Source organism: Echinops telfairi, unplaced genomic scaffold, assembly GCF_000313985.2.
Source record: "Echinops telfairi isolate 266 unplaced genomic scaffold, ASM31398v2 ScPeMD7_8;HRSCAF=38, whole genome shotgun sequence".
In the NCBI taxonomy this organism is placed as follows: Eukaryota; Metazoa; Chordata; class Mammalia; order Afrosoricida; family Tenrecidae; genus Echinops; species Echinops telfairi.
In genome coordinates this window covers 13,788,739-13,801,267 of record NW_022103905.1, presented here as the reverse complement: position 1 = coordinate 13,801,267, position 12,529 = coordinate 13,788,739, and the positions used below count along the sequence as shown (strand labels likewise).

Below are 12,529 nucleotides of genomic sequence, written 5' to 3'. Positions count from 1 at the left end.
ACCCCCCCAAAAAGTAAGTTGGATGGCTCAAGAGTTGATGCTCTCCGAGAAGGTGTCCTGGGCCTTCGCGGCTCCCCCAAGCTGCGCCCCCCAGCCCGCTCCTGCCCCCCCAGCCACTGCCACCCCGCCCCCAAAGGCAGCCGATCTCCCAGGGATTTTCCTCTGATTGAAGAGCAGAAGCGATATACATTCAAAAGACATTTCCTTTAGGGAGGGACGGACCAGAATCAAATCCGTCTCAGACATGATTGCTTTGCTTCCACCTTGAAAGCGAGTTGGGAATTTGCCTCCGAGGGGTGATGCACCAGACAAAAGGTACGGCGCGTTAAGTTCTGCAACGTCCAGCGCCCTCTGGGAATTCGAGACCGTCTTCCAGGTCTTATTTCCAGCTCTTAATCGGGTCAAAGTTTCCAAGTTGAAATGCGTTGAACCACTGTGATGTGCCGGACACCGTTCTGGGCACCGGCTGCGGCAGTGAACAAAGCAGAGCCTCCTCACCCAGGTGGAGTTCACACTTTTTGGCGAAACAGGTGATAGTAAGCAAAACATACAGGACTGGAATGCCAAATAGCAAATGCTACGGGAGGAAACAACACACTGTAAGATATAGCTGGTTGGGGGGTGGGGGCACACATAGTATTTATAAGATGATGGTGAAGGGCTCACTTGGAAGATGACATTTGAAGAAAGACTTAAAGCAAATGATAGACCAGAGCCACATGGATGGATGTGTGTGGGAAGCTAAGCCCTGGCCAAAGGCACAAGTTCAAAGGCCCTGGGACTCGGTTATGCTTACTGTGAGCAAGAAACAGCAGAGCTCTGCTCTTGTCACTGAAACAGTGAGCCACAGGGAGAGTGGTATGAAGTGGGCCAGGGGGTGTGGCAAATGTGCATTTGGGCTCTGCAGGCCATTTAAAAGACTTTGGCTTTGGCTCTGAGATGAGGAACTGCTGGACAGTTTAAAGCCGCAGAGCGACTGATCCTGTTAGATTTTAACAGGATTTCCCTGGCTGCTGGGTGGAGAATAGACAGCAGTGAATAAGGACTGAAGCAGGCAGCCTCGTTTGGAGCCTATTGCAGTAATCCTTTCATCCAAACAGGGCAAATAAAACAAACGAGCTGCTGTCGAGTTGATTCTGACTCACGGGGATCCCAAAGTGCTTTATAAATCACTAAGTAGTAAATTTCCAGTTGACTTAAGTAATATAGAGATCGAGGCCTGCAAGTCATTCATCTGCCTTTCGTTCAATGTGACTTAGAGATTAAACGTCTATAGAGCTGGCCTGTCACTCAATGCCAGTGTGGTAACCAAAAAGACACCCACACAAGAACATTTAGGTAGGGATTGACTTTTTTTTTTAGCCATTTAAGCAAAAATGTAATGTAGAGAAGATAGTGTATTTTTTTAATTAAAAAAATTTTTTAATCCTGTTTTTAAAGGCTTAATATCGGTACCACCTTTTATTTGGTAAATATTTTCTATTTTAACCCTCTGTGGTTTTGAGATGCCAAATCCTTTAAGGCGTTGTTTTTTCTGAGATACAATTATTCCCTTGATACTTTCACCGTATTATCTTGCCTGTTATTATAAACTGCATTGGGGTTAAAGGAAAAGAACACTATATCAAGTTTTGAACTTGATTCTCAGTGAAATAAGAGGGTATTTTATTGAGATTTAAGAGCATAGATCTAGCTGTTTTGCTTCAACTCTTGTGCGTTTAGGTTTGATATCTTCGTGGTAAGAAGTTGGCTCATGTGTCAGTTCAAGAGTATTCAAGAGTTAAGACCCAGAACATGAGACAAAGCACTTTCTAAAGTGAAAGGTTAATATAGGGAGGAATTTGATAATAAATTTTTCAGTAATAATTAGAGCAATAATTTAGAAAACTATGTTGGATCATTTTGTAATCAATAAAAGGTACTGGAATATGCACCTGAATGCCTCTTAAGCACAATTCTGCTGAACTATACTGCTCTGAAATTTTTTGTTGCAATTTTTATCATCAAACTAGATTCTGGACCATGAATATTCAGGACGTAGACTCTATTGGTACTGCCTAATTTATTTCCCACCTACTGATATGTAACATATTTCTTAAAGAGTTGTTTATTTCATGTGTACTCTAAAAATACAAGTAATCAAACCCCCTGTGCTTAGGGTAAAGCTAAGATACCTATCAATCTCTCTAATTATTGTCAACCTAAGTAAAATATTACCGATAGATCCCAGATACAGTAAAATTATGACAAAGCAAATGAGAGCTTTATAGAAGTGTTCTCTATAGAACAAAAATGTAAGAATCACTTGAGATGCTTATTAAAAATGTAGATTCTATTTTTCTTAGATCCACAGAACCAGGATTTCTGCATTTTAACAAGATTCCCAGGTGATCTTTCTACATACTGAAGTTTGAGAACTGTTACTGGTAGACTTAGATTGCAGAAGTACCCAGGTTGAGGAAGCTTATTTGTGATCTCCCATACTTGTCATGTATTTTAAAATTAGATTCAGATTGCTACTCATTGCCAAAGTATCTTACTCCTATTTCCTACCACTTCTTGCCTTTCTAGGACACACATCCGTTGATAAAAGTCAGATCCATGCTTACAAGTAGTAGGTCTTGACTATATTTTATGTGTACCTCTCTCATCTTTCTTAATTGCCCATATTAATTGTCAAATGAATGAATATATGAATTCCTATTTTAAAATTTTCTCTGATTGTCCATAGCCACGCATACTACTTACATTTTGCCCATTTACCTTAACATTAGTTTTCCATCTTACTCAAAACTTCCTTTGGTCCCTGGGTAACACAAACTGTTTATACTTGTCTACTTACCAAAAAGTTGGCATCTTTTAAAACAGTTTTATTGGCATTTAATACACATATCACACAATTCGAGGTTAGCATTTTGAATCCACCCAGTGGCACCATGAAAGAAAATCTTGGGAATCTGCTTCCATCAAGAAAACCCTAGCCAAGAAAGCCCTGTGGAACTCAATTTTACTGTGTAAACACTTGGCGAATCAACTTGACAGCAATGCTTATATGTTTGCTTACATGTTAGGAGGATACTTGATTGTTTAACTGCTGTAAATGTATTATACTGCACTTGTACAGTATACAGAGATCTGAGTATTATAAAAGTTTCCTTCAGTAAACAATAAATCATTGTTCTAGCAAGCAACCAAACCTCCCCTTCTCCAGTTTTAGACATCTCTTAATTGCTGATCTGATGACAATAGTCACTTTTTTTTGGAACAAATACCTATTAAGTAGACACAGGACCAGACAGTGAGAAGATATTGGCTAAGAAAACGTAATCCCTGTCTTCAAGAAAGTTTAAGTAAAGGACACTGATTGATACTCACTTACAAACAGCATTACAAATGAACATTTATCCCATCTTTAAGGAAATCAAGGAAGGCCTCTTGGAGGAGAGTTCTAAGAAGTGTTGCTTGTACCTTTGTGTCAATTGCTGAAAGAGTAGTAGGGAGAATAAAGAGTGAAATCAAGAGCTGAAGGGTCATTGGTTATGTTAAGAAGGTGATCTTGGAAGGAAATGACATTTCAAAGCTTCGACTATTCAGTAAGGTATGAGGATGTGGTGTATAAATCATTTTCAGAGAGAAGCTTGTGGTCAAACCAGGCATAGCCCCAAACTTGAAGAGATGGCATCAAGAGAATGTGTACTTTTCTCCCTTGATAGAAGACTTGAGATCTCTTTGTAGACTTACATAAGAAACCAACGTAGAGGGCGAGGGAGAGAAGAGAATCCAAAAAGGTTTCAGAAAGAGGATAATTCACGAATTGATAAAGCATCAAGTACATATTCTTGAATGTCTACTGCATGTTAGACACTCACTGTTCTAGTAGTTGAGGGGGTGAGACAGACAAGACCTACTTCTCATAAAGTAGGTCCCTGCAGTGTAGGAAAGGGGAATAGGTGTCAAAGGTATAAATGAAGTTTTAGAGAAAAAAAGAGAAATAGATATTTGGAGATGACGAGCAAAAAAGTTGAAGGCATTCATTTCAGATTTATTACTTTTAACTAGAGCATTGGTTCTCAACCTTCCTAATGCCACAAGTCCTTAATACAGTTCCTCGTTGTGGTGACCCACCCCCAACCATAAAATTATTTTCGTTGCTACTTCATAACTATAATTTTGCTACTGTTACGAATCGGGCGACCCCTGTGAAAGGGTCGTTCGACCCCCAAAGGGGTCGCGACCACAGGTTGAGAACCGCTGAACTAGAGGTAGAAATGACATTGACGCTATAATGATGTATTTTAGAATAAGATTATAGTACATCCTGTCATAAAAGTACCCACACTATAGAAGGCTATCCTTCTAGAACATGAACGATTTCGTTGGTGTGAGGTATGGAAGATTTGAGTGGTTTGGGGAGAGAGCATAATTTCCGTAGTCATGAAGTGGAGGAGATGACCTGGTGAGGAAAAGCTTGTAGAAATTAGTTTTTATTTTGTTATATTTTAAATTAGTCATATAAAGGCTAAGCAGATTATGAGGGAATTTGTTTGGTTTTAGACACGTTGCCTAAATATTTCTCTGAGATAGTATAGTTATAGTGTAGACAATAGATGTACATGGTTTGGAGGTGAATGGTCTTAAGCCAGAAATAGAGATTTGAAAGTCATCAGTAAACAAGTGAAACTTAATTGATGCCTTGGGAGTAGATGAGCTCACCCAAGAGAGATTGAAAAGTGAGAAGGGAAAGGCATTGAGAACACACCTTTGGGACCACTAACAGTTAGAGAAAGAAGGGAAAGTAGAGCCTGACAAGCAGAATGCGAAGGAGTAGCCAGGGACGCAGGAGAAACACTGGGGGAGAATGGGGCCAGAGAGTTGTAGGAGTGGATATATGACAATGAGATGAATTCGCTCCCCTTTTGACATGTTGTATTTTGACATGAAGTCCTTAATCTGATCTTTCTCCCGTGTTCCAGTCGGATGAGCTCTGCCTCATTTATCCCGTGGCTCAAGCCCACCCTCTACAGTACTCTCACCCAGCATTGTCCCAAAGTCCCCAATAACAAAATTACAGTTAAGAAGTTGCAACGAAAATAATTTTAGCTTAGAATATGTCTCCTTAGTATGTTTTGAAACAGGGTTTTGAAATGGTTCAGTTATGACCAACAAAGTGAGATCAGAACAGACCCAGATTTGTACAATGTGGGCGGATGGCAACAATAACCAAAATGGACAAACTGCAGGTCAACGCTCTGCTATCTCTTTGATTATTACTGCCTACAGACCCTGCTTTAATTTAGGTCTTGTTTATTTCTTTGATGAGCTCAATCACCCTCTCACAGGTTCCTGGCCTCCCACTTTGACTCCTTTAACCATCTGCCACATTTCTATCGCTAGTGTTAAAGAACTACAGTCTGTTGAGTTCCTGGGAGAAAGCCTGGGCTCTTCTACTTCCATAAACAGTTGTAGTCTGAGGAACCCAGAGGCAGCTCTAACTCTGTTCCATCGGGCTGCTATAAGTTGAAATTGACTCAGCGGCAGTGAGGTTTTATCGCTTGTTGGGTACTTGGAGGCCCTCGGGGTGGAAATAGTTTAGCGCTTGATTGCTAACTGAAAGGCTCTGGGAAGAAAAACCCTAGAGACCCTGAGGGGGACAACACCAGAGACACAGTGTGGGAATTGCACCCGATCTGATCCCGCCACACGGAAGCAAAGCACTGGGGGAGTTCAGCAGAACAGCAGGGGAGGGGAGCAGCAAGATCCCCAGGGAATGATGAGGGTGGACATTGGGGACAGGGCATGGCGCCCCAACAGGCTAGACTGGAAAACACAAGCTTTTCTTTCTTGGTATATTTTAATTTGTTCTTTGTCAGTGGCTTGATGTTGTTGCTGTTTTGTTGTACGTTGTTGCTTGGTTTTGCTCTGTCTTGTTTTTGTGCATGTTGTTGTCTCCGCAGGTCTGTCTGGATAGGACAGGCTGGATAAACAATCTGGAGGAGAAAACAACGGGACTGACAGTTCCGGGGGGACATGGAAGAGGGGGAGGTGGGGGTGGTGGTGTTAACAAGCCCAGGGACAAGGGAACAACAAGCGATCCAAAAACCCTAGTGAACATAGTTCTACTCTGACATACATGAACTCACCATGAGTCACAACCAACTTAAAGCAACTGGCTGTTTGGTGCTCTTTGGTAATTTCCAAACACTTTGTTAAGTGGTTTAAATGGATCACCTTAATCCTCTAAACTGCCCTGTGAGTTAGATGTGGTTGTCATCCTAGTTTTATAGTTGATACTAGAGAACTGATGTTAGAGACATAAAATAAAGTGTGGTTAAGTGACACATCCAGGTTTACCCAGCTAATAAATGACAGGGCCCCAACCAGTTTCATTGCCGCCACCCACCCTCTCACTCACTCCACCCATGGCCATCAAATCAATTCTGATTCTGCTAGACAGAGTAGAACCGCCCCTGTCTGTTCCTGAGACTGTAACTCTTTCCAGGAGTAGAAAGCCTCACCACAGAGACTCTGGTGGTTTTAAACTACTGACTTTGGATTAGCTGCCCACACACTTCCCCCAGGGCTACTTCTGTCCTTGTAATACCCCCAAAACACAATTCAATCACATTGCCTCCTTATATGAAATTCTTTAATGGTTCTCATCACTATTAGGATTAAAATATACCTTTTCTTAAAAATTTTTTTTTCAAAACCATATTGTTGGGAGTTAATAAAGATATCTTTCCATAGTTCAATCAGATCAAGAAGTATTGTACAATTGCTACTGCAATCAGTTTCACAACATTGTTTTCCTTTCTGAACTCCTTAACATTAGCTCCCCGCCCCCCAACCCTTATTATTCTTGCTGTCCCTGTAGGTTCATCATTCCTGGTTTCATATACTGAAAAACAGAAAAACAAAAACTCAAAAGAGTGACCCCCCAATGAGATAAACCCCTTTTATATTAATCTGATTGTGGCCTGCTACTCAGTCTTCCCATTCGTTTTCATTATTCAAATTTCATTAAATTTGCGTCTTATACTCCAACCTGAGTATTCACACTTCTGTTCTAGATGTTTCTGCACTCTCTTGCCTTTTAAACCTAATGCTACATAGGGCCTCTTTTTCCCTACCTTTGCTGATATGTTCAGTTTCACCTCCCAGAGTCAAGATTAGGTGGGAGTTCTTCGTGTCCCTGGGCATCCCGTACTCATCTCTAGCGTAGTACTTGTCATGTTAAATTTAAGTTTTATATCTGTACATACATAGGATATATGAAATTAAGCATTTCCTCTAGGTGCTGGGATCCTGAGAGGTAATAATCTCTACTTTCAAAAGTTGACCAAAGTTGTTTTTGAAACCTAATTTGGTGACTGTTAATGAAGGTTTCAGTAACTTAAGGTAATCAGCTTTCCTAATTAACTTTCCCTAGAGTGTAGCAGGGTTATCTCTTGGGAAGGGTACACAATTCTTTCTTCTAACACTTTGCTCCAGGCATGAGAAGCAATCTAAGTCATATTTATCTTTAGATTAGCCCTGAAGTATGCTCAAGCATGACGCCACGTCTTCTTTCTTAGTGCCAGTTACCGTCGACTCGCGAATGTTAAAAATGGTTCTAGTGAAAAAGTCACAGCCCTGTGACCTGGGGCTCAGCTGCCACGGTCCTTCCTTTATGTCTGCCATTTCCTAGCTGTATGGTACTTGGCCAGCTGTTTAACATCTCTGGGCATCATTTTTCATAACTGCAAGATGAAAATAATAATGGTACGGGATTATTTGAATGAAGAAATGAGTTAATATATATAATTCAGATCAAGAATAGCCCCTGGGACATTGTAAGTGATTTATAAATGTTTACTGTTAAAATTTAGAAATGTAAGGTCTGAATTTGTTTTGGTTAAGTAATGTGACCAACATCTACTTTTAGTTATATTTAATTAGTCAATAAGTATAAATGATCTAGAGCCAGATCATTCTTGTGTTGTTTGCAAGTGGTTATGAAGAGAACAGGAGAGAGAAGATTTGTTCCTTCTAGGAAGAAAACAGTGAACAATGGAAATAATATGAAATAATATGAGGTATCTCTCATATCCTACAATTTTGCTGAAAAGGGCAAATCACTCACTCGCTGCCATCAAGTTCATGCAGACTCATAGCGACCCTATGGGACAGGGTAGCACTCCTGTGGATTTCTGAGAATATAACACTTTACTGGATTAGAAAGCCTCATCTATCTCCTGAAGAGCAGCTGGTGGTTTCAAACGCTGACCTTGCAATTAGCAGCCTAACACATAACCCACTTTGCCACCAGGGCTACTTGAAAAAAGCAAATAGAATCTGTTGATTAACATACTTTTGTGAGTAGCTGCTGCTTTTTTCCCACGACTTCTGAAGCTCTGTTTTAAAAGTTTGGGGCAAGTAGAGAGGAAGTTTTGGTACTAAACACTTGAGTGTTTCTGAGTTCTGAACTTGTACTTCTTTTTCAAGAATAAGAGTCATAAAAATTCTTGGTAGCTTGCATTCTAATTAGTCTTGACGACTATGAATCTTCTCTACCATTACTCAGTTAACCTAGTAAGGAACCACCGATATCATAAGTAACATCCAGAGGGACCTAAGTAAGGCCAGGAGTGAGCGCCATTCTGAGTACTACATGGTTAATTCTTTAGATGAACTATAAGTGGGACAACCATGCGAACTTGATTAGTTTTATAAAGGGAAAAGGAAACTCAAAAATAAAAACTTAATATTTTGAAATTCAGTTTTCAGAAGAGAATTTTAGGTGGTTTGTTACAGATTACTTGAAAGTGATGAGTTTACTTAAATGATTCCAAGTATATTTTATATAAAATATAAACCTTATATTTTATAGTAATATATTTTATAATTATTACATTTTAAGAAAATGAACAGGTGATAGATACCAGTAAAAACAATTCATCCATCTTTAAATTACAGTATTATAATTTAAAATTAATTTTTCCTTTAAAATATTTCATTGAAGGCTCTTATAGCTCTTGTAACAATCCATACATCAATTGTATCAAGCACATTTGTACATATGTTGCCATCATTATTTTCTAGACATTTATTTTCTATGGAACCCTTGATGTCAGCTCCTCTTTCCCCCTTCCTAAACTTAATTAGTTGATAGCATTAAGAATAAAGGAAACAGTAATTTAGGTGTTCTAGACCAGTTTATTAATCATCATTTTTAAAATTATATTTTCCTTTTATATAAATTAAATATCCATGGCACATGTTAGGAACCATAGAACTTTAAAGTTTGCCCCTCTAATTTGTTAGTTTACCACTTTATTATTTCACCTCTAAGACCTTCCTTCTTTGACTTCATGCATGAAAAAGCTGGACTGTAAATAAGGAATACTAAAGAAGAATTGATACACTTAAGTTAGAGTGTTGGTACTGGATATTAAATATATCAAGGACTACCAGAATAGAGAACAAATCTGTCTTGGAAGACATAACCAGAAGGCTCTTTAGAAAGCAAGGATAGCAGGACTTTGTCTCATGTACTTTAGACATGTTGTCAGGAGGGACCAGTCCCAGGAGAAGGACATCCTGCTTGATAAGTAGAAACTAAGCAAAAACAGGAAGACCCTTAAAGAGATGGATTGACATAGGTCTACAACTGTGGGCTCAAATAACAATGATTGTGAGACTGGCATAGGACCAGTGTTTTGTTCAGTTGTACATAGAGTGGCTGTGAGCTTAAACGCAACAACAAAGGCCTTGCTAATTCTTTTTTCATACCAGACTCACTGATACATGTAGGTATTTAAATGCAAGAACAATACATTTTCAACACTACTGGAAGTTGTAGCTAGAGCCATAAGGCAAGAAAAGAAGATAAAGGGCATTAACATTGATAAGAAAGAAGTGAAATTATTTACATTTGCCTATGATATGATTATAAAAATAGAAAATATCAAAAGTTATACACAAAAACATACTGGAGCTAGTAAAAGGATTTAGCAAAGTAGCAGGGTATATAATTAATGTAGAAAAATCACCAACAAAGAACTTTGAAAATGAAACTAGGATAACAATTATAATATCCCACAAATAAATAAAATACTAAGGAATAAATGTAATCTGGGATATAAAAGGACATACAAAGAAACCAACAAAATACTATTTCAAGAAACCAAGACACTGACATAAATATGTTACTCATGACATAAATATACCACTGTGCAAATGCCAGTACTACATGAAGACCTCTATAATGCAATCCTGATCCAAATTCCAACAGTACCCTTTAAATAGATGGGAAAAGCTAATCGCCAGCTTTATATAGAAAGGAAAGAGTTCTAGTATAAGCATTATTGAAGAAAAATAAAGGAAATCTCACACAACTGGATCTCAAAACCTGCTCTAAGCCAGGGAATTTAAAACAGCCTGTTAAGAGTTTTTTGGCAGACACAGACCAATGGCACAGAACAGACAACCCAGACATATCTATAGAAAGAACCCATGGTCGTGCTGTTAAGTAAACACTGCTAACCACAAGATTGTTGATTGAAACCCACCAGCACTCCATGAGAGAAAGATGAGACTCTCTGTGAATTATAGTCTGTTAATTGGCCCTTCCAGCCAGAATTCCTTATGTGATGTAATTCTGGACTCCATAGGACTGTGGTTAAAGTCCCATGTTGGAGGGTGTTCTCGACAGTACTGATGCACAGGATTAGGGTAGGATTAAGACCTGACAAGAGCCCTGGTAGCATAGTGGTTACATGTTACACAGGCCAGCATTTTGAAACTAATAGCTGCTCTGTAGGAAAAAGATGAGGCTTTCTACTCCTGTAAAATTAGTCTCAGAAACCCACAGGGGCACTCCTACCCTATCCTGTAGGGTTGGCATGAGTTGGCATCTACTTGATGTCACAGAGCTTTTTAGTTTTTGTTTTAGTAGAGGGTGTGATTTAAGGCACCATCTTTGGTTTTTTTAGGATGGGGTATAAATGCTGCTATCACTATACAGTTCTAACACATCACCTCACCTGGAAAGCCATACCTCTATTTCCTGACTGAGCTTTGGTAGAAGACTTCCTATGACTTCAGAACATTTTTGGCTTCTGACCCTGGGCCCTGCATTTTGTTTGCCCATGCCTGATCTTTGAATTTGAGACTGCACAGCACCCACCACCACATGCGATATGTCTTCAAACTTTTGTAAACTTCAGTGAACAGTGCAGGAAATCACAGAACCCAGGGATGTGAAGAAATATACTTAAGGAAGGAGTTGGAGTAAAATGGAACAGAGTCTAATAGAGCTGGACATTTAGAACATTGTATATCTTCCAACCCTTTGGAACTAGTCTGATATTAATTCTTCTCAAAATTATTACCATATATCCTATAAAGATCCATAGCCTTTTAGACCATATCTGTAGAGAAATGCCCTAAGTCTCATACCTCACACCATGTAGAAAACATACGAGGGGATACCCACCACCCCCCAAAACGGAATTGTGCTGGTCAGAGCAGAACTTTTCGTAGTCCCTGTTTTTCCAGCTAGGAGAGCGTCAAGCAACTCGCTTTGAGTCACTGCACTCAATGGAGTCTCCGGGGAAGGTTCTCTCTGCTCACCGTGAGCTTTTTTGTAAAACTAGTTTCATTCAAACCTCATTAAATGTGATGGCTGATTTAGGAGACCAGCGTGCGGCTGTGAAATTTTTTTCCTGCTCAGGAAAAATGCCACAGAAACTGTTGTGATATTGAGCATAGCTTACAAGGACAGGGCCATGGGGAAAACTCAAGTGTACGAGTGGTTTTCTCATTTCAAAACTGGTGAAATGCTGATCGATGATAAACCTCATTCTGGACGTCTGTCAAGTTCCTGAATGGACGAATATGTCTACTTATGCATTTGGAGTTCATTTCACCAGGTCAGACTTTCTATTTAGAGCAGTGATAGTCAATCTTCCTAATGCTGTGACTCTTTAATGCAGTTCCTCATGTTGTGGTGACCACCGGCCATAACAATTATTCTCATTGCTACTTCATAACTATAATTTTGCTACTGTTAAGAATCATAATGTAAATATCTGATATGTAGGATATATTTTCATTGTTACAAATTGAACAAAATTAAAGCATAGTGATTAATCACAAAACAATATGTAATTATATACTGTGAAATATTTATGTGTTTTCCAATGGTCTTAGGCGACCCCTGTGAAAGGGTCATTCGAACCCCAAAGGGGTCGTGACCCACAGGTTGAGAACCACTGATTTAAAGGTTCTGAAAAGATAGCGTAAGGGTGTGCAACAAAAAAGGTCTGATTTGTGGCAGACAGAGGAATGGTTTTGTCACCGTGACAATGTACCTGCTCATGCAGCCATCTCAGTGTGCTATTTTTTGACAAAAAACAGCATGCCTCTTGCCCCACACACCTGACTCACCTGACTTGGGCCATGCGACTTCTTTTTGTTTCTGCAAATGAAGCAGGACATGAAAGGACAGTGATTTGACTATGTAGAAGAGGTGAAGAAAAGAAACGAG

General features: G+C 39.4%; 1 protein-coding gene across 1 annotated transcript in view; it reads left to right on the top strand.

Annotated features, from left to right (window-relative positions):
• Positions 1-2,022: 2,022 nt before the first annotated feature.
• The window catches only part of PYGO1 (pygopus family PHD finger 1), an 18,605-nt gene continuing 8,098 nt past the window's right edge, over positions 2,023-12,529 (top strand). The window contains exon 1 of the mRNA XM_030884512.2: positions 2,023-2,050. Coding sequence (XP_030740372.2) covers positions 2,023-2,050 — 28 coding nt within the window. The remainder of the gene's footprint in view (positions 2,051-12,529) is intronic.